The sequence below is a fragment of the Cherax quadricarinatus genome, chromosome 35 (genome assembly GCF_038502225.1).
Source record: "Cherax quadricarinatus isolate ZL_2023a chromosome 35, ASM3850222v1, whole genome shotgun sequence".
NCBI lineage: Eukaryota > Metazoa > Arthropoda > Malacostraca > Decapoda > Parastacidae > Cherax > Cherax quadricarinatus.
Genome location: NC_091326.1, coordinates 24,676,468 through 24,699,991, shown reverse-complemented (window position 1 = coordinate 24,699,991; position 23,524 = coordinate 24,676,468). Strand labels below are relative to the sequence as shown.

The 23,524-nt window shown below is 41.6% G+C and overlaps 1 protein-coding gene across 12 annotated transcripts in view; it reads right to left on the bottom strand.

Annotated features, from left to right (window-relative positions):
• Positions 1-23,524, bottom strand: part of HnRNP-K (Heterogeneous nuclear ribonucleoprotein K) — a gene marked incomplete at its 3' end in the record, with an annotated part of 884,016 nt that overhangs the window by 3,274 nt on the left and 857,218 nt on the right. For all 12 annotated transcript variants that reach the window (XM_070091461.1, XM_070091458.1, XM_070091460.1 and 9 more), the window contains 1 exon segment: positions 4,222-4,350. In XM_070091461.1, coding sequence (XP_069947562.1) covers positions 4,222-4,350 — 129 coding nt within the window.

Here is a 23,524-nt window from a genome sequence, read left to right as displayed (position 1 = left end):
CATTCTAATATGCAATCATGAATGGGTTGATGTTATTTATACAATTATTACAGTATTGCAGTAGTCTGCATAATAGTAAATCTTCTATTTTTTGTTTGAATAAAAACTCAAAACAGAAAGCAAGAGTAATATCAGAGGGGCTTGGAGACGTGACTGATGAACAAAGAAAATGTTATTTTAGAGCCAGGAATGTCTGCATTGTTCATTCTGGACCATATTTTGAAATTGTCATATTTAATTTTCGTGAAATTGGCCAAATTGCAAATTTCTGACCACGTTATTGGGTAGTTGAAATCGGTAAATGGACAGTTTCTTTTACTCAAACGATAGAAAAAATGGAGTTCTAAAGAAATAGCTATGAGTTTGGTCGACTGAAACAATGGAACTAGCCAAAGATAGGGGTCAAAGTGGGCAAAATCTCCAATTTGTAAATATCGACGAGGTCACTAACCTCGCGAGAGCGTAATTCCGTCAGTTTTCCATCAAATTGTGTTTTTAGTGTCATTACAATCGGGAAAAGATCATCATTTAATAAGAATTATTTTTATTTTTTTTTTTTTAATTTTGCGACACCAGGAGACACTTCAGGATTGGGGGTTGCGACAGTCAAGGGGTTAATTCATTCCAGAAGTCTGTTCGGGTGCCATTACCAAACGAATTTGTTCCCATAAGGAATATTGTAAATTCGATTAGTCCGTTTCAGACCCCCAAAAAATACACGTACAAAAGCACTTACAAAAATACACTTACATAATTGTTCGAGTTGGGAGCTGATTGTAAGGCAGGGGTCCACTGTATTTAGAGAATTTTATATATTACCAGTAGTTTACCTACAAACATCAGTTTCCACATGAAAATGAAGTTGCTAAATGTTCTGTAGTTGTAATTTGGATTATGAAAATTTATCTTGGAATAACTCATTTTAAGAGAAGATTTTTATGTACATCAGGTGTTGTGGAAAAAAATTAAACATCTTTTTCAAGTGTCACCTTACAATACTTGAAATGAAGAAAAAAAAAAGCAATAAACTACCTGGAAGCCTATCTCCAAATTATATGGTGTGTGCATATGCGTGTGTGCATGTGCAGAAAATATTTGCCCAAATTAGGTATTTGTCATCTATCAGTACAAAGGAAAACTACCACATGTTGAAGACGTGAATATATTCTGCCTTCCAACTGAGATGTTCTTCAACAGAGAATCTGTTGGTTGTCAAAATAAACAGATCTACATGTGGTTTTTTCATAAGTAGTATTTGAACCTACAAGCTCCTTATAGTTTAGTGCCTCTACTGCATTACTTTAACCCTTTCAGGGTCCAGAGGCCAAATTTCAAAGTGCGCACCAGGGTCCAAGAATTTAAAAAAAAAAAAAAAAATTTTTTTCTTATGAAATGGTAGAGAATCTTTTTCTGAAGGTAATAAAACAAAAAGTACGAAATTTGATGGAAAACTGACGAAATTATGCTCTTGCGAATTTTGATGCGTCAGTGAGTTAGTTTAATATGTTTATTATGCACCCCATACCCATCCTGTGGGCGGTAGTCAAAAGATTACAGAGGTACATAATTGGTCCAGGGACTGGACTCCAAAGTTCTGATAGCTGAGCAAGTTACAAAGGTAATGAACTAGATCTGGTCATAATCATGACCAAGTTACAAAGGTAATGAGCTCCAGGTAGAGCTGGTCACACTCATGAATAATTGCAAAGGTAATGAATCATAAACACATTAATCATGAGAATTTACAAAGGTAATGAGCTCCAGGTAGAGCTGGTCACAATCATGACAAGTTTCAAAGGTAATGAATGATAAACACGTTATCACATGATTACAATCAGACAAATTACAGAGTAATGAGCAGTTAACAAACATAGCAGGGAATTCATCCATTGCCCCAACAACAGATGTTGCTAGGTGCCTGTCTCTCCTCGGTAGACAGCCATTGCAAACAGCAGCAAGTTGCCCTGGGACACGAGCAATCGACCCTCCCCAAGAGGTCCAAGAAGCCAGTGACTCCGTTAGCAGCCCGATGAAGAGCTCCCCTAGGGACATGTCAGCGTCCTGGTGGACGCCAAGTTGATTGAAGATCCCAGGCCCTCGTGTGCACGGATGTTGAAGCTTGAGGAACTGAGTACACACTGCCTGTGGCACACCTGACAGCTGCCTCGCAGTCGAACTCCACGATGCTGTCCCTGTAGTGGAAGTTCCTGTGAGCCCGGCACTCCCTGCAGTGCCATCGCTGACATCGTGGGTTAGGGGAGAAGTACCCTCTACTGATGGGGTGGCGCTGGGAGTTGGGTGGGTGAGGCGGGGGAGACGCGCAGGTGTTGAGGCGTTATGAAAGGGTCACTGTTTACTACACACGCCCTCCCCCTCCCCCCAGCGGAGAGGGGGGGAGGCGCTGACTGGTCCTGACTCGACAACACCAAATCCTCTGAAACTGCACAACACTTCAACTATTTACGCTGAAACGATGCACTGGGATGTCCGTTCGCTGCTCTGGTATCTTCTCCAAGCATTCACACTGAGTTCTGTTAAGTAGGGACCTGGTCAGCCTCTTTGACCAGGAGCTATCCTTGAAAATCCCGCAGCTAGCCCGCTACACAACCTGCCGTGTCGGCCATGTTGAGCCCTGTGATGCGTCAGTGATATTTACAAATTGGCGATGTGATATTTACAAATTGGCGATTTTGCCGACTGACTCCCATTTTAGGCCAATTACATTATTCCAGTCGACCAAATTTTTAGCTATTTCACTAGTATTACTTCTTTTCTATCGATCAAGCACAAGAGATCGCCAAGTCAACTGTTTCAACTACAAAATAAAGTGATCAGAAATTGGTAATTTGGCCAATTTAACAAGTTCAAAATATTCCAATTTCAAAATAGGATGCAGAATAAACAATGTAGGTATTCCTGGCACTAAACTAACATTTCCTCTGTTCATTAGTTACATTCTGAGGCTTTACAAATGAATTCCATTGTGATTTTTTATTCACATAATGAATTTTTATTCAAACCAAAAAATAGAAGACTTACTGTTATGCAATATTGTAATAATTGTATATATATCACATCTGTGAATGTATATTAGACCCACCAGCTGGTGTGTATTAGATGTGTGAGGTCGTTTGTTTACTCTTGAACATTGGCAAAAATTTAACATTTCCGCTACTTTGAGCTCAGTTTCAAGCCATTTCCAGTGCTAAAACCAATCAAAATCATCTCTATTTCTGTAATATGTATTCCATTCTATCAAATGAGACCAAAAAATCGCAAATACAACTATAAAAAACATACGAAAAAACATTGCAAAGTCGCTGTTTTAATCGAAAATTACGGTCTCGTTTTTTTCTCTCATTATACACTGTGCTGCAGGATTTGTTTTATGTGGTGCACACATACCACAATGTATTCTCTCATATCTAGGCCCAAATTTACCATTCACAGCTTATCAGAGTGAGCTGAGCTCATGGCGTAGATCTATGGTTTGGACCCTGAACGTAAAGCCGTAGATCTACGGCACGGACCCTGAAAGGGTTAAAGCATTAAGTCTAGTGTAAATACCCTTAAGTACAAAAGTTTAAGCAAAAAAATTGGTATGAATACAGTAGAAAAACGAAATTCTTAAGAGGAATGTTTCATGTACTTATTTAAGGCAACCAACACTTACAGTTTTATATACAATATTTTTGGGAACAGTGGAAGGCGCACATGCTTCAAAATCCTAAATATCTACTAATGAACAGAGATGAATGATAATATACAAGTGAAGAGTGCTGTGGGCACAACATTATCAACACCCGTGGCACTACACTATTTAATATCTTACAGAAGATATCAGAAACACTAGTAGAACAAGTGTAGAAGCTCTCAAGAGAAAACTCAGTAAATAACTCCGAGCGCTGGATCAACCCGACAGTTGTGTGGGCCAGCAGGCCACCAGTAGTAACAGCCTGGTTGATCAGACAAGCCTGGCCCAGAGCTGGGCAACATGAGTAGGAAAAATCCTAAGTCCTTCAAATGTGTAGTATATCAAAAAATAAGGCGAAGTATACACCATCTACCAAATTGAATCTAGAAAGTTGTGCAGCTTTTTGCTAGGTCAAAATAACTGAAGACGTCTTTGATACTACAAATTTAAAAATCAAGACAACTACAGAACTTAAAGAGTCATCAAGACCACCTCATATCGATGGTGGCATCGAAAAACCCACTCACTTCTTTGACAAGTTCCATTATACGGGTGATGGTAAGGATGGCACGGTCACGGTCACCTGTGATCTGGATGACCCGGTCCGTGGACTGGGGGCAGCAATTGGTGTACACTTTAATCTGTCCCCCACATTCCTGAAACAAAAATGAAAAGTTAAGTGACATGAGAGAAAAATGGGAAGAAAGGACAAGGAAAGAAATGGAGAGCAAAAAATGAGAATAGATCTTCAAGTGTATCTGCAGAGGAGCAAAAAGTCTATGCAAGGACTGACATACATGTTACCAAGCAAGACAGGTTTTGTATCACCATATTCAAAATAAAACCTACCATTAAATTTGCTGCTTGCAGATGAATATATAATACTTTAGACTGATAGTAATTATTTTTGTTTTGTTTTTTGTTTTGTTTTACAAAGCATTAGGAGATCCATTACTTTAGACAAACAGTTGCTGATAGTATGAAACTTCCTACTGTAATGACCAAGTTATATTGTATTAAAGAAATCATAAAAGGCAGAAAAATTCCATTACAATTGAAGAACTCACATTCTACAAACTATTTTGATAATGTGCCACAAGGCATAACACAAGTCATGGCATATTTAGAGACATGGTGCTCACAGAGCTCACGTAAAATGTAAACACTGGGTGAGGCATGGTGACCAAATGAGAAAGTCAGGTGGGGGGGAGCCGTATGGAGTTTTGGTCATAATTTTAAATGTCTGTATTAGTGTATCTGAACCAATTATGAAGAGGATGCCACAGTATGTATTCACCTATTTGTGGTTGCAGGGGTCGAGACCCGGCTCCTGGCCCTGCCTCTTCACTGATCGTTACTAGGTCCTCTCTCCCTGCTCCACGAGTTTTACCGTACCTCATCTTAAAGCTATGTAAGGTTCCTGCCTCCACTACCTCGCTTTCCAGAATATTCCACTTCCTGACAACTCTGCCTGAAGAAATACTTCCTAACATCCCTCTGACTCATCCGAGTCTTCAATTTCCAATTGTGACCCCCTGTTTGTGTGTCCCATCTCTGGAACATCCTGTCAGTCCCCCCTTATCTATTCCTCGGAATATTTTGTACGTCGTTATCATGTCTCCTAACCCTCCCGTCCTTCAGTGTCATCAGGCCTATTTCCCATAACCTTCCTTTGCAGGACATTCCCCCTAGCTCTGGAACTAGCCTTGTTGCAAACCTTTGCACTTCCTCTAGTTTATTGATGTGCTTGACCAGGTGTTGGTTCCAAACTGTATGTATATATGTATGAGCATTCTCCCTCAGTCCACAAAAAGATTCAAACCTACACACTCAGCATCGAAGTACACAGAACTGAGGGAAAAGTTAGATAAGAGTGGAAGCATGAATGAGTGGTGGTGGTAGTATAACTGGTTGAATGCTTGTTCAGCAAGGGGGTGTGCAGCATTCCTCAACCCCCCCTTCTCCTCCTGGTGGGAGTTAACATGGGACCCCTCCTGACAAATTGAAGTTACTTGGCTTTCTGCTCCCATCAAATCGAAGTATAATAGGGTCCCGCCTTACGGCGTTTCACTAATACAGACATTTAAAATTATGACCAAAACTCCATACGGCTCCCCCCCACCTGACTTTCTCATTTGGTCACCATGCCTCACCCAGTTTGTTTACATTTTACGTGAGGTCTGTGAGCACCATGTCTTTCCATTATGTCTAGAAACTTTCCAAAATTTCAAGTGCTTTAAAGTTATTTCATGTTTTATATGTACTCTTGATAAGTGTACTTTTGTGTACCTGTACCTAAATAAACTTGCACACTGTGCTGGCATGCAGGTACACATTAAAATCACTAAGTGTCTTATTAGTCTTTCGGACGCCATATTAATACAGTGGACCCTTGGTTTTCTAGAGTTTGTTTTCGTGAATTTTGGGCATCGGCAACTTTTTTCGTCAAAATACGGCCTTGGTTTTCATGACTGCCCTTGGATTTCAGGGGTCGTATGGTACATGTCCTAGTTGCCCCGTGCACACAAAACCTCCCACAGATGCATTCAATGGTGGACCCTCCATTTTTTGTCGATCTCCAGTTTAGTCGCTTTCCTCAGTTTTCGTTGTTGGTATGGTACGTCTGAGGGTCCATACGCACACAAAGCCTCCCCCACACATTCCGAGACCAGTGTCGCGTTTTTGTCGGCGAGTGAACATTATCCTGGGAGGTCATAGGAAAGATTTCTTAATGTAATCCATTGATTTAGGCACTTGTTTATTGTGTGTGACTACTAAATAAGCCACAATGGGCCCGAAGAAAGCTCCTAGTGCCAGTCCTTTGGCAAAGAAAGTGAGGAACACAATAGAATTAAAGAAAAATCGTAGCAAAGTACCAAAGTGGAGGAGGAAGAGGGGAGAATGTGCCTTCAGCGATTCTACGATATGTACGATACTAAAGCAGCACCAGTCGATAAAGGCTATAGCGCCAGCCAGCAATAAAGTGTAGCATTAACAGTATAGCAAGTAAGTTAAGCGATTAATAGATAGAAAAAGGACTGCGCGAACCTAACTCCTCTGACTTCACCACCACTGTACGACTTATGCTCTCAGTGGCCCATATACACCCAACAACAACAACACTAGTGACATGTAATGACATATTTTATTCATTCTAGAGTACATGTCATGACTATGTTATTAATATTGTTTATTATGTCATAACAGATGAATTGTGATAGATAAATAAACCATAGATGTGATATTAGTGTCACACTGAAGCATATTGTCCTGTCTCCAATAAACTCGCCTCCTCCCAGTCTGCCATACACCAACAAGTCTTCAATAAAGGTAAGTGTGATGTTAAATGTTCATTTATAAATTTTATTAGTGCTTTATATTTGTCATTCTTTTCTGCATGCAAATCTATTTAAGCTTAAAAAAAAAAAAAAAAAAATTGTTAATACTTCTGGGCGTCAAACAAATTAATTCAATTTACATTATTTCTTACGGGGAAAATGGTTTCAGTTTTTGTTAATTTCAAATTTCATCAGACTCTGGAACGGATTAATAACGAATACTGAGGGTCCACTGTAATCCATTACTTTTTGTGCTTGTAACTGCTAAATAAGCCACCATGGGCCCAAAGAAAGCTTCTAGTGCCAGCCCTTTGGTAAAGAAGGTGAGAAACATGATAGAACTAAAGAAAGAAATCGTAGAAAAGTATGAAAGTGGCACACACATGGCCAAGCTTGCCAGGATGTCCGGGAAGCCCCATTCAATGATCACTACAATCGTGAGGACGAAAAAGAAAATCAAGGAAGCTGATGTTGCAAAAGGAGTAAATGTGCTAACAAAACAGAGATCACAGGCAATCAAAAATGTGGAGAAATTGTTGTTGGTGTGGCTCAACCAAAAACAGTTAGCAGGACACTGTTTTAACCCTTTCAGGGTCCAAGGCCCAAATCTGGAGTCACGCACCAGTGTCCAAGAATTTTCAAAAAAAAAAATTTGTCATTTTTTCTTATGAAATCGTAGAGAATCTTTTTGTGAAGGTAATAAAACAAAAAGTACGAAATTTGGTGGAAAATTGACGAAATTATGCTCTTGCGAATTTTGATGTGTCAGCGATGTTTACGAATCGGCGATTTTGCCGACTTTGACTTCCATTTTAGGCCAATTACATTATTCCAATCAACCAAATTCTTAGCTATTTCACTAGTATTACTTCTATTCTATCGATTGAGCACAAGAAATCGCCAAGTCAACTGTTTCAACTACAAAATAAAGTGATTGGAAATTGTTAATTTGGCCAATTTAACACAAGTTCAAAATATTCCAATTTCAAAATAGGGTCCAGAATAAACAATGTAGGCATTCCTGGCACTAAACTAACATTTCCTCTGTTCATTAGTTATGTTTTGAGGCTTTACAAATAAATTCCATTTTGATTTTTTATTCACATAATGAATTTTTATTCACACCAAAAAATAGAAGATTTACTGTTATGCAATACTGTAATAATTGTATAAATATCATCACCATATTTGTGAATGTATATTAGACCCACCAGCTGACGTGTATTAGACGTGTGAGGTCGTTTGTTTACTCTTGAATATCGGCAAAAATTTAACATTTCCGCTACTTTGAGCTCAGTTTCAAGCCATTTCCAGTGCTAAAACCAATGAAAATCATCTCTATTTCTGTAATATGTCTTCCATTCTATCAAATGAGACCAAGAAATCGCAAATACAACTATAAAAAACATACGAAAAAACACTGCAAAGTTGCCGTTTTAATCGAAAAATCATGATTTCAGTTTTTTTCTCTCATTATACACAGTGTGCTGCAGGATCTGTTTTATGTGGTGCACACATACCACATAGATGTATTCTCTCATATCTAGGCCCAAATGTACCACTCACAGTTTATCAGTGAGCTGAGCTCATGGCGTAGATCTACGGTTTGGACACTCCCCGTAAAGCCGTAGATCTACGGGACGGACCCTGAAAGGGTTAAGGCATGGTTAGGCTGCAAGTTCAGACAAACATGCGGGTGAAAAATTTGTGCATGAATTCAAGGAGTACGTAGAGGCTGAAGGATTTCTCCCCCAACAAGTGTTGAATTGTGACGAAACAAGCCTCTTTTGGAAGAAAAATGCCAAAGAGGGCCTATATTACGCAGGAGGAAAAGGCACTGTCAGGACAAGTCTATGAAAGACAGGCTAACACTCTGTTCTATGGTAATGCTAGTGGGGGATTTCAAAGTGAAGCCTTTACTGGTGTATCACAAAATCCCAGTGTTTAAGAAAAACAGTGTCGTCAAGAGTAAATTGTGTTTGGTGTGGAAGCCTTAACAATAAGGCATGGGTCACGAGATAACTTTTCCTTGCCGTGCTCTTTCCTAGGTCTGATGCTGTGCTCTTTCCTTAGTGGAAGTGACCAGACTAGGTGGGTCATTGGGCTAATCCAGGGGTGGGGGGTGGAGGTGGTTGTCATGGACCTGCTCTGCATGGGTCAGTAGGCATGTTGCAGTGTTCCTCTTCATGTTCTTAAGAAGTGTTTGGCCCAAGTGTGAAGAAATACCTCCTGTAATAAATTGCCGCTCAAGTGCCTCCTGCTAATAGACAGTGCTCCTGCTCATCCTCTAGACTTGGATGACCAATTGTTGGAAGAGTTTAGTTTCATCACAGTGAAGTTCTTGCCCCCTAATACCACTCCTCTCATCCAGCCTATGGACCAGCAGATCATTTCAAACTTCAAAAAACTCTACACCAAAGCAATGTTTCAAAGATGCTTTGACGTGACCTCGAACACTGAACTGATCCTAAGAGAGTTCTGGAAGGATCACTTCAATATCTCCCTTATAGATAAGGCTTGGCATGGAGTGACTTCCAGGATGATGAACTGCTTGGAAAAAATTGTGGCCAGGATGTCCAAGAGACATTGTGGAATGTACTGTGGTATTGGGGAATTCCATGGGGTTGGATGCGAGTGGCCATGATGTGGAAGAGTTGGAGGGCAAGTGAAGAGCTAACCACTGAAGAGCTGCAAGAGCTTCATCTGCAACAGCAACAGACCACAGCTGAGGAAACTGCTTCACAGGAGGAGGAAGAGAGAGGGAAAAAAGGTGCCTTCTTCAAAGATTAAGGACATTTGTGCAAAGTGGAGTGAGGTGCAAACGTTTGTGGAGGAACATAACCCTAACAAAGCTGTTGTAGGCCGTGTCTGCGACATGTTCAATGGCAATGCCTTGTCCCATTTTAGGCAAATCTTAGAGATGCCAGTCTTTATGGAAGGGGATTCCCCTTCCAAACACTAGTAACTTCTCCACCCTTTTCCCTCCTGTCTTCCATACACCAACAAGTGTCTTCAATAAAGGTAAGTGTGATATTATTGCTTTACTATATTGATTTGTCATTCTTTTCTATATGTAAATCTATATTTAATCTCTAAAAGAATTACTTTTCTTAATACTTTTGGGCGTCTGGACCAGATTAATTGGATTTACATTATTTCTTATGGGGAAAATTAGTTTTGGTTTTTGTGAGTTTTGGTTTTTGGCAAACTCTGGAAGGGATTAATCATGAAAACCAAGGGTCCACTGTAATGATAATTCACAATAATAATCAATGAGGCGCATTAAATGTCATATTACGTTAATACATAAACATTTTCATTAGTCCATCTGATATTTTTTTCAAAATTATATAATGAACATGCTATGTAACATAAACATGATAAATACACCCCCACAAAAAACCAGACTCGTTTGCCTGCTTGTTTACATTCTCAGTGTCTCTCCTCTCATTTACTCAATCTGTCTCGTTTGTTTTACCTTCTTTATTCTATCACCCTACATTAAGACTACAGATATTTTAAAGTAACGAGTGTACTGTATATGCATTTTATTGCTCTGGGGTTCTTTAAATGTAATAGTATATTATGTGTGAGGTGGGGGTGGCCTGCCCAGGCTGGCTGCCATACCTCTCACACCTGACTTCCTACAAATAAATGCTACTCACCTCTCACCCTGCATTAAGACTACAAATATTTTTAAGGTAAGAAATTAATGAGGGTACTGTGTGTATTTTACTTTTTAATGCCTAGTTCTATTGCTAGCTTAATATATGCTAGTATAAACTTGTTATCTGGCAATTATATGCATTTATAAGTGGAAAAAATGGTGTTCTGTTTTCCAGTGATGTCTGCTTTCTATTAGAAGCCTGGAACCAAACCTGCCATATAAGCGAGGCCCTACTGTATCGAGTTCCACCTTTACTGTTATACAGGCACTCCTCACTTAACGACCTACCTGTTTAACGACCGCTTGGACTTACAACCAGCTCTCCAACCAGTCAGTACTGTACGCTGTACAAGAACCTTGGTCATGGAAATGGCAGTGCGGTATCTCAGTTTCATTTCTGCAGTCGGAGAGTACTCACTATACTAGCGTTTGCAGTCTCCAAGACTGCATATTTCATCTACAAATTTGTAGTTAGTGCACCCCACAGTACAAGATGTCAGCAAAAAGGAAAAGCATAACTTCACCTGGAGGAAGTGCTAAGAAACAAAAGGCGGCTATCAATCTCAAGATGAAAATAAAGATCATAAGTGACTATGAAGCTGGTAAGAAAGTCTAAGCAATACCACATGACTTGGAGCTGGCTACACCAAGGACCCCTACATGTCCTTCCATTTCCTTGCAGTTATCTCCCTTACCTGGGCCCTCTACAGCTGCTGATAACCTTGCTGACAGCTTCACTGAGGATGCTGACGACCTTTTCTTTATTCCGAGTGCATAAGAATTATTACCTGTATTTACAGTATGCAAACCTAAATAGCAAAGGCACAACACTGTGATTAGACCAATACACAAATGACCCACACACACGAGAGAGAAGATTACAACGACGTTTTGGTCCGACTTGGACCATTTACAAAGTCGCAGTGCTAAGAATAAGATGGACGAGTTGAGACTAGTTGCTAGTGCAGGTAACATTGATGTATTTGCCTTAACTGAAACGTGGTTTAATTCAAAAAGTCGGGACATGCCTGCGGAATGGCACATTCAGGGTTTTAAAGTGTTCCAAGTAGATAGAAGTGTCGGGAAGGGGGGTGGGGTGGCATTGTATGTCCGAGATCGCTTGAACTGTTGCATAAAAACGGGTATTAAGTCTGAAGTAACACATACAGAGTCTGTTTGGATAGAATTTTCAGAGGGGCATGAAAAATTAATTTTAGGTGTGATATACCGTCCCCCAAACTTAGATAGGGACCAGGGGAGACTACTATGGGAGGAAATTGTTAGGGCCACAAGGCACGATAATGTAGTAATTCTAGGAGACTTTAACTTTAGTCATATTGATTGGAATTTCTTGACTGGGAATTTAGAATCATACGACTTCTTAGTAGTAGTTCAGGATTGTTTTTTGAAGCAGTTTGTGACAGAACCTACAAGGGGTAATAACCTGCTTGACTTAGTTCTGGCAAACAATGAATCCCTTGTTAATAACTTGGAAGTTTCAGAGGAACTGGGTGCTAGCGACCACAAATCAATTACATTTAGCATTGAATGGAAGTATGATAGTAGGGATAACTCAGTAACAGTCCCAGATTTTCGCTTAGCAGATTACGATGGGCTTAGAGAACACTTATCTGTTGACTGGGGTAACGAAGAGAGCTATCAATATGACAGTTTTCTGAACACTATACACGAGGCTCAAAGAACGAACGTTTATTCTGTATAAAGAAATTAGATCAAATAGAAATGACCCAAAATGGATGAATAATAGGCTGAAATATCTACTAGGGCATAAGAAAGGAATTTATAGGCGTATCAAAAGAGGCGAGTGTCATCTTATGAATCAGTATATTGACATTAAGAGGGATATTAAAAAGGGGATAAGAAAAGCTAAAAGGGACTATGAAATTAAAGTTGTTAGGGATTCTAAAACTAACCCAAAGTTTTTTCCAAGTATATAGAACAAAAGTCAGAAATAAGATAGGTCCCCTTAAAAATAACTACAGGCATCTTAGTGACAAAGAATGAAATGTGCTCGATTTTAAATAATTATTTTCTCTCGGTTTTTACGCAGGAAGACACTAACAATATTCCAGTAATTAATTTCTACAGTGGGCCAGAAGATAAATTATGTAACATCACAGTCACTAGTGAAATGGTTGTGAAGCAGATAGACCGACTGAAGCAAAATAAGTCACCGGGTCCTGATGAGGTTTTTTCAAGGGTTCTTAAGGAATGCAAAATGGAACTCTGTGAACCGTTAACTAATATTTTTAATTTATCTCTTCAAACAGGTGTAGTGTCTGATATGTGGAAGATGGCTAATATAATTCCTATTTTTAAAACAGGGGACAAGTCGTTACCATCAAATTACCGCCCAATAAGCCTGACCTCAATTGTAGGCAAATTACTAGAGTCAATTATAGCTGAGATTATAAGAAGCCATCTCGATAAGCATAGCTTGATTAATGATACTCAGCATGGATTCACAAGAGGCCAGTCTTGTCTAACTAATTTATTAACTTTCTTCAGTAAAGCTTTTGAGGCTGTTGACCACGATAAAGAATTTGATATTATTTACTTAGATTTTAGTAAGGCTTTTGATAGAGTTCCGCACCAAAGACTTAAAGAAAGTGGCAGCTCATGGCATTGGGGGAAAAGTGCTCTCGTGGGTCGAGTCATGGCTCACAGACAGGAAGCAGAGTGTGTCCATAAATGGGGTTAAATCCGAGTGGGGATCTGTAACAAATGGCGTTCCACAGGGATCAGTCTTGGGCCCGTTGTTGTTTATAATATATATCAATGATCTTGATGAGGGTGTTACTAGTGATATGAGCAAATTCGCCGATGACACAAAGATGGGTAGGATAATTGATTCAAACGTAGATGTTAGGGAACTTCAGGAGGATTTAGACAAACTCTACTCTTGGTCAGAAAAGTGGCAGATGCAGTTCAATGTAGATAAATGCAAGGTTCTGAAGCTCAGGAGTGTCCATAACCCTAGCACTTATAAGTTAAATAATGTAGAACTTAGCCATACAGATTGCGAAAAGGACTTGGGGGTTATGGTGAGCAGCAACCTTAAACCAAGACAGCAATGCCTAAGCGTACGTAATAAGGCAAATAGATTACTGGGATTTACATCAAGAAGTGTAAGCAACAGAAGTCCAGAGGTTATACTGCAGCTTTATACATCATTAGTAAGGCCTCACCTAGATTATGCAGCCCAATTCTGGTCTCCATATTACAGAATGGACATAAATTCGTTAGAAAACATTCAGCGTAGGATGACTAAATTAATACATAGCATTAGAAATCTTCCTTATGAAGAAAGATTGAAGACTCTTAAATTACATTCACTTGTTAGACGAAGAATGAGGGGAGACCTGATTGAAGTGTATAAGTGGAAGATAGGTATTAATAAAGGGGATATTAACAAGGTCTTGAGGATCTCTCTCCAAGAAAGAACCCGCAGTAATGGATTTAAATTAGATAAGTTTAGATTTAGAAAGGACATAGGAAAGTATTGGTTTGGAAATAGGGTAGTTGATGAGTGGAACAGTCTAACTAGTTGGGTTATTGAGGCTAGGACTTTGGGTAGTTTCAAATTTAGGTTGGATAAGTACATGAGTGGGAGGGGTTGGATTTGAGTGGGACTTGCACATCAGAGCTTATTTCTTGGGTAGCATTGAAAATTGGGTTGGTCAAATGTTTGTTATTGGGATGAATTGTAAAGGACCTGCCTAGTATGGGCCAACAGGCCTGCTGCAGTGTTCCTCCTTTATGTTCTTATGTTCACACTAACAAAGGAGAGAAAGGAGCAGTACATATATAGGCCAGCAAACAGGGACGGGACAAGAGAGGCAGTAGGAAAGGAAGTAGAGGTGGTGGTAGTAGCAATAATAGTAATAGTAGTACTAATAATAGTACTAGTAATAATAGTACTAGTAATAGTAGTACTAGTAATAGTAGTACTAGTAATAGTAGTAATAGTAATAAGAGTAATAAGAGTAATAGTAATAATAGTAATAGTAATAATAGTAATAGTAATAATAGTAATAGTAGTAGCAGTAATAATAGTAATAATAGTAGTAATAATAGTAATAATAATAGTAATAGTAGTAATAGTAATTATGGTGGTAGTAATAATAGTAATAGTAATAATAGTAGTAATAGTAATAGTAGTAATAGTAGTAGTAATAATAGTAATAATAGTAGTAATAATAGTAGTAATAGTATTAGTAGTAATAATAGTATTAGTAGTAATAATAGTATTAGTAGTAATAATAGTATTAGTAGTAATAATAGTATTAGTAGTAGTAATAGTATTAGTAGTAGTAATAGTATTAGTAGTAGTAATAATAGTATTAGTAGTAGTAATAATAGTATTAGTAGTAGTAATAATAGTATTAGTAGTAGTAATAATAGTATTAGTAGTAGTAATAATAGTATTAGTAGTAGTAATAATAGTATTAGTAGTAGTAATAATAGTATTAGTAGTAATAATAATAGTATTAGTAGTAATAATAGTATTAGTAGTAATAATAGTATTAGTAGTAATAATAGTATAAGTAATAATAATAGTAATAATAGTTATAGTAGTAGTAATAATAACAAATGGTGATTAGTCAGACCAAGAAAGAGGGGCACTGCAGGAGAGCTAGGGGTCCCATAAATGGTAGGAACAAAACACCACACAGGGTGGGGGGGATGATAAAAAGGACCAGATACCCAAGGCAGAAGAAACCCCAAAGAAGAAAGGGAAAAGGTAAGGGGAAGAGGAAGGAGAGAAAAAAGAAACTGGATTAAGTCACTGGTGTTTTGAAGTTTGGAGCATTTTACAATGTAATGGGAAAGGAAAGGCAAAGCCAGGACTAAAAGTCATACAAGGAAAGTTATGTTAGGGAGGATTCAACCAGATGGCAACTGTGGGAGCTAGAAGTAGGGTAGACAGTTTTAGCAAAGGACCAGTCAATGCACTATTCTGTCATGTCAGATCACAGTCATCCTACTGACTGGTCTTCTGCTAAAACTGTCTACCCTACTTCCAGTTACCATCTGGTTGAATCCTCCCTTAGATACAACTTTCCCCTGTATGAATCTTAGTCCTGTCTCTGTAGATGCCTTCCTTTCCCATTACATTGTAAAATGCTGCAAACTTCAGAACACCCGTGACTTAACTCAAGATTCTTTTTTCTCTCTCCTTCCTCTTCCCCTTTCCTTTGTCCTTTCTTTGGGTTTTCTTTCTTCTAGAGTGTTTGGTCCTTCATTTCTATCCCCCCTGCCCTGTGTGTTTTTTGTTCCTACCCTTTGTGGGGCCCCTAGCTCTCCTGCAGTGCTCCTCTTTCTTGGTCTGACACTACTACTACCACCACTACTTCCTTTCCTACAACCCGGCCCTGTCTGCTGGCCTATACATATATACTACCCCCTTTTCTTTTCCGTTAGTGTGACTTTGTAAATGATCCTAGTCAGACTGAAATGTCGCCGTAAGCTCCTCTCTGAGCGGATTATTTGTGCAAACCCATGTACCCATTTTCTCTATTCTTTTCATATAATAGTGTACTGTATATTGTAATAAACATTTATATACTAAAAATGTTATAAATGGTGCAAAGGTGACACTAAAACAATACCTATAGATGGTAGACAAACCCACTACAGCATGCTGGAAATGTCGGTAAAGGGGCGGCTCCTCACTCATCAACCAATTCGCTTAACCTAGTCATAGAAATGGAACTCGGTCGTTAAGTGAGGAGTGTCTGTACTGTGTTGGGTTTTTAATTAATTTAACCAGACCAAATATTTGACTAGCATATTTTAACAATCTTTATCTTCATTTCTTTTGAAAGCCTTCTGCCTGTCTTGTGAGTGACTACTGGTCCTGGTTTGCAACTTGCTGTTTTACTCTTTATTCAGTCCTGTTGTTCTGAGTCACTTGACATTGTCGAGGCAAGACAGGCAGCGGGATCTAGGCAATGGGTCCAAAACAAACCTCATCTTTTACAGAACACTGCAGTATGCACACTTCACCTTTGTGGTTGATCATCTATGGTCTTCACCTCCCTGAAGCAAAATCTGTTCCACAGCCAGCAGTTCACTGTGGGGAATATTAGCATCTGTACTCTGTCTCGGGCAGAACTTCATAAGAGTCGCATCCACCAGTGACTACTGTCTCACACCAGCTTCTTGCTCAAAACTCCAAGTGAATCCTGAGCTACTCGCCAACATCTGCACATCGGAATACCATCCGTCTGCTGTACATACAGTGGACCCCTGCATAACGATCGCCTCCGAATGCGACCAATTATGTAAGTGTATTTATGTAAGTGCGTTTGTACGTGAATGTTTGGGGGTCTGAAATGGACTAATCTACTTCACAATATTCCTAAGGGGAACAAATTCGGTCAGTACTGGCACCTGAACATACTTCTGGAGAGAAAAAATATCGTTAACCGGGGGTCCACTGTATTAGCTTTGTTTCAAGAGTTACTTATAATTTTATTTTTCATTTTTTGCTTCAGCTAAGAACATTTCATGAGGATGTCTCTCCAAGAGAGAACCCGCAGTAATGGATTTAAATTAGATAAGTTTAGGTTCAGAAAGGACATAGGAAAGTATTGGTTTGGAAATAAGGTAGTAGATGAGTGGAACAGTCTACCTAGTTGGGTTATTGAGGCTGGGACTTTGGGTAGTTTCAAATTTAGGTTGGATAAGTACATGAGTGGGAGGGGTTGGATTTGAGTGGGACTTGCACATCAGAGCTTATTTCTTGGGTGGCATTGAAAATTGGGTTGGGCAAATGTTTTGTTAGTGGGATGAATTGTAAAGGACCTGCCTAGTATGGGCCAACAGGCCTCCTGCACTGTTCCTCCTTTCTTTAAAAAAAAAAAAAAAAAGTTTTGCTTAAATAATTTTTTTTTATATTATACTGTTTTAGTTTATTATTCTATATTTTCTTTTCATGAGGAGGAATGGACCTTTCAAATACTTTCCGAGGGTCTGAAAGGGCCTTCATACCTTCACAAGTACTTTCTCCTGTTTGCGAATTAAGCGTGCATGTGTGTATATATTTAACTGTTCAAGACAGTACTTACTGTTTCTCTACGAAAGGAGAAAAAAAAAAGTCTTTCAAAGATGCAACCAATCTTCAGTTGGTTGCAAATTAAGTTTTAAATGGGTCTCAGACAACAAGATGTTCAATGAGGCCAAGTATCAGTTGCTCCACTATGGAAGAATGAAGGAAATAAAGAAACAGTACAGGACAAACTAAAACCACTCAGTGAAAGTTCCATGTGTGAGACTGGAGTGATGTCAGTAGATCTTCCATTTGAGGATCAAGACTGTTGCTACTGCAAGGAAAATGATAGGCTGGATAAACCAAGACAAACATCTGAACTACTTGGAATGCCCAAAGTCTCCCCTTAGAATGTAGACAAGATGGGTCATTATAACTTATACCTGGAAAATCCTGAAGGGACTGGTCCTATATCTGCAAGTCAAAATCACTGTGCATGAAAACAGAATTTGCAGACTTCAGAAACTCCAAATTTTTCTACACATGTGCAAAATCCAAGCTAAGAACTGCCAGTAGAATTACTCCATTAATAACAGGAGGTTCATATATGGATTAACAGGAAATGAACAAAATTCTAAAACAATGAGTTGGTGTTCAGCAACCCACTAAATGAAAGTGGAGAATAGAGAAATTCATTCCATCTGAAGGCCAAACAGACCAACTGATATTAATAATCCCACAGAATCTGAAGAAGAAAAAAATAGAAATTATTCCTGCTCATTCAGCACCTGGACCCAATTCGAAGACTCTTTTTTATATATAAATAAGGGGCAAAGTACCACTAGCATGAGTTTTCAATATTCTTTGGAGAAAAGTTTAGTTCTAAGTGAAATATGAGAGACCTTAGTGTAGACAGCTCATCTGCACATGGCATCATACAAAATGAGGGGTCAAAGGCATTACGAGGAAGGTAGGCAGATGGATTTTCAAGTTTCTTACACAGAACACAGTACTGTAGTAAACAGAAAAATTCACCATCAGTTAGGTAAAAAAAAAACTCAATTCCAAGGCACTGTCCTGGCACCTCTGTTTATCCTCAAACACCCATCACAGTTTTGTATCATTTGCAAACAAATAAGCACTAAAGCCACCTCAGTAAAAACACTGAAAAACTACAGGAAGATATAAGCAGGGTTTTCAGTTGGGAGTGGAGAAAATGACATCCAGTGGTGATAAGTTCCGGCTGCTTAGGCATGGAAAGTATGAAGAACTCAAACTCAAGACAACCATAGAAAAGAATGAAAGAACACATGAAAGACCTGGTAGTAATTATATCAGCTGACCTTTCTTTCAAAGAGCACAACAGCCAGGAAACTGACGGAGTGGATAATGAGAAATTTCAAAACAAGGGAAATAGTGCCAATGGTGACACTAATCAAATCACTGGTACTCTCATTTAGAATATTTTATGTTGACAACCTCGTTCAGGGAAGGAGAGGGGTCACAGCTGGACCAGATAAGTAGATCACTTATTGCCCACGTAGAGCCAATAAAGCATTTAAATTACCGAGAAAATTTTAAAGTCCTAAATTTGTACTCACTGAGTCGAAGGAGAGGTTATATAGCTGGAAAGGGCTCGAGAGCCTTGCCCCAAATCTGAACACTGCCTTAACATACTGGAGCGAGAGATATGGGAGGAAGCGCAAAATAATCCGAAAATAAGGGTCATTGCAGGTACCTCAAAATCCCTGCATCACCATCCGTGGCCCCAAACTATTCAACATCATACCAGAAAATATCAAACACTGCTGGGACAAGTTAAGTCTTCAAGAGGAAATTGGACAATTATCTTCACCAGGTGGCAGATTAGTCAGTCTGTGATGGATATGTTGGGCAGTGGGCTGCCAGCAGAAACAGTCTGGTTGACCAGGCAAGAACCAGACAAGGCTGGGCTCGGGAAGTAGAAAAAAAATCAACTCAAAGGTATATCAAAGGTAAAGGATGGAGGGGGGAAAACGACAGGGATGGAGGGGGGAAAGGAAACGATGGGGAGGGAGGGGGGAGATAGGAAACGATGGGGAGGGAGGGGGGGGGGAGAGGAAACGATGGGGAGGGAGGGGGAGATAGGAAACGATGGGGAGGGAGGGGGGGAGATAGGAAACGATGGGGAGGGAGGGGGGGAGATAGGAAACGATGGGGAGGGAGGGGGGGAGATAGGAAACGATGGGGAGGGAGGGGGGGAGATAGGAAACGATGGGGAGGGAGGGGGGGAGATAGGAAACGATGGGGAGGGAGGGGGGGAGATAGGAAACGATGGGGAGGGAGGGGGGGAGATAGGAAACGATGGGGAGGGAGGGGGGGAGATAGGAAACGATGGGGAGGGAGGGGGGGAGATAGGAAACGATGGGGAGGGAGGGGGGGGAGATAGGAAACGATGGGGAGGGAGGGGGGGGAGATAGGAAACGATGGGGAGGGAGGGGGGGAGATAGGAAACGATGGGGAGGGAGGGGGGGAGATAGGAAACGATGGGGAGGGAGGGGGGAAGATAGGAAACGATGGGGAGGGAGGGGGGAAGATAGGAAACGATGGGGAGGGAGGGGGGAAGATAGGAAACGATGGGGAGGGAGGGGGGGAGATAGGAAACGATGGGGAGGGAGGGGGGGAGATAGGAAACGATGGGGAGGGAGGGGGGAGATAGGAAACGATGGGGAGGGAGGGGGGGAGATAGGAAACGATGGGGAGGGAGGGGGGGAGATAGGAAACGATGGGGAGGGAGGGGGGGAGATAGGAAACGATGGGGAGGGAGGGGGGGAGATAGGAAACGATGGGGAGGGAGGGGGGGATAGGAAACGATGGGGAGGGAGGGGGGGAGATAGGAAACGATGGGGAGGGAGGGGGGAGATAGGAAACGATGGGGAGGGAGGGGGGGAGATAGGAAACGATGGGGAGGGAGGGGGGGAGATAGGAAACGATGGGGAGGGAGGGGGGGAGATAGGAAACGATGGGGAGGGAGGGGGGGAGATAGGAAACGATGGGGAGGGAGGGGGGGAGATGGGAAACGATGGGGAGGGAGGGGGGGAGATGGGAAACGATGGGGAGGGAGGGGGGAGATGGGAAACGGGGGGAGGGGGGATGGGAAACGATGGGGAGGGAGGGGGGGGGAGATGGGAAACGATGGGGAGGGAGGGGGGGGAGATGGGAAACGATGGGGAGGGAGGGGGGAGATGGGAAACGATGGGGAGGGAGATGGGAAACGATGGGGAGGGAGGGGGGAGATGGGAAACGATGGGGAGGGAGGGGGGAGATGGGAAACGATGGGGAGGGAGGGGGGAGATGGGAAACGATGGGGAGGGAGGGGGGAGATGGGAAACGATGGGGAGGGAGGGGGGAGATGGGAAACGATGGGGAAGGAGGGGGGAGATGGGAAACGATGGGGAGGGAGGGGGGAGATGGGAAACGATGGGGAGGGAGGGGGGGAGATAGGAAACGACGGGGAGGGAGGGGGGAGATAGGAAACGACGGGGAGGGAGGGGGCATAGGAAACGATAGGGATGGAGGGGGGATAGGAAACGATAGGGATGGAGGGGGGATAGGAAACGATAGGGATGGAGGGGGGATAGGAAACGATAGGGATGGAGGGGGGATAGGAAACGATAGGGATGGAGGGGGGATAGGAAACGATAGGGATGGAGGGGGGATAGGAAACGATAGGGATGGAGGGGGGATAGGAAACGATAGGGATGGAGGGGGGATAGGAAACGATAGGGATGGAGGGGGGATAGGAAACGATAGGGATGGAGGGGGGATAGGAAACGATAGGGATGGAGGGGGGATAGGAAACGATAGGGATGGAGGGGGGATAGGAAACGATAGGGATGGAGGAGAGGGGATAGTAAAAGGCTGTGTAAAGGCTGGAAGAGATTTAAGGGAGAGAAGAGTAGGGGGGATAAAAAAAAATTGGTACAGGGGTAATGTGAGGAAAGAAGGGGGAGGGGGAAGGGGGGATGAGAAGAGGTGAGACTAAAGGTGAAGTATCAGTAGAGAAGCTGGCGTCATCACTGCAAGACTGATGTGTGCCACACGCACCTCCCTCCCTCCCTCCCTCCCTCCCTCCCTCCATCCCTCCATCCGTCCGTCCCCCCCCCCACCAACCTTGACACCTCCACTCAACCCCCAACACCTTGACAACACTCCCCCCTTCTAAACATACCCACATTGAGAACACCCTCCTTCCCAAATACACACACCCACCTTGGCAATACCCAATCACAAATACTTTTACATACGTTGACAGCACTCTCCCTCCCAAACACACACCGTGACAATGCCAACCTCCCAAAATACTCCTTGACAACACCCTAACGCCAACCCCGACTTTGAAAACGCCTTCCTCCCAAACACCTTGACAACCCCTCTGAAACATGCATACCCCTTGACAACCCCAAAACCAAGCAGTCTGAATGAATCCATGTGACGAGCGGGTTTCCACAGGGCGGTACTATGGCCGATGTTATGTCTTGTATACGTGAAAGACATGAGGGAAGGGACAGAGTCCGAGGTGTCCCAGTTGGCAGATGACGAAGCTAATGGGACTAAGTAGACGTGGACTACGAAAGGCTACAAATGGATCTGGACAGGCTGCAGGTCTAGGCTGACGAAAGGTTCTGGAGTCTAACCCCCAGCAAGTGCAAAGTTATAAGGATCAGGAAAGGAGACACAGGACCCCTGACTGAGTACAGGGTTGGGGGAGGGAGGTAAAGGCTGTAAGCCCCACTAAAGGTGAAGGACCTTGGGATGAGCATTATACCTGAGGAGCACAACCAAATATGTACAAGAATGGTATACCAGATGCACATTTGCTGCAGCAAATGTGCATCTGGCAAATCTAAGAGCAGCTTTTTGACCTCTAAGGAATCATTCACGACACTACACCGCGTACATCAGGCCCATATTGGAGTATGCAGCACCAATATGGAACCCACACCTGGTCAAGCATGTCAAGAAATTGAAGGTGCAAAGGTTTGCAACAAGACCAATCACGGAGCTGTGAGGGCATGTCGTATAAGAGGTTAAGGGAACTCAACCTGATGATATGACTAGGGAAAATATGATAACATACGAAATGCTTTGAGGAAATGACAAAGTGAGTAGGGACCATGTTTGAGAATTGGAAAAAAACAAAAAAAAACGGAACTTCAGAGTCACAGCTATGTCTTATAGTCAGGAAGTGGAACGAACTGGAGTGAAGGGGTAGAGGCAAGATCCATTCATATCTTTAAGCGTTTTCTTTTGCAGACGATACTAGAATTTCCACGAGTCATCCACTGAGGACATGGTAAATCTCCAAGAGACTAAACCAATTTGTCCAATGGGTCGCGGAAAACATACTCAGTGAGGACAAATTTCAGTTACTGTTGTGGAAAACTAAGAGATAATAGCTAGAAGGGGGCATACAACATTCTAATACAGTTAGAGCGAAAAACTAAAGTGAAGGACTTTGGAAGTGTTAATATTAGAGGATCTCACCTTCAAGGATCACAACAACGTCACTTTCACATCTACGAGGAAAATGACAGGACGGATAATGAGAACTTTTAAAACAAAGGATGCCATGCCAATGATATACCTTATACCTTTTAAGGGTTTCGAGAGTTTCACCACTCTGAGCCAGGCTCGTCTGGTGCTTCCCTGGTCAACCAGGCTGTTGCTGCTGCTGGAGGCCCACTGCCCCACATATCCATCACAACCTAGTTGATCTGGCACCTGGTGAAGATACCCGTCCAGTTTCCTCTTCAAGGCTTTTACACTTG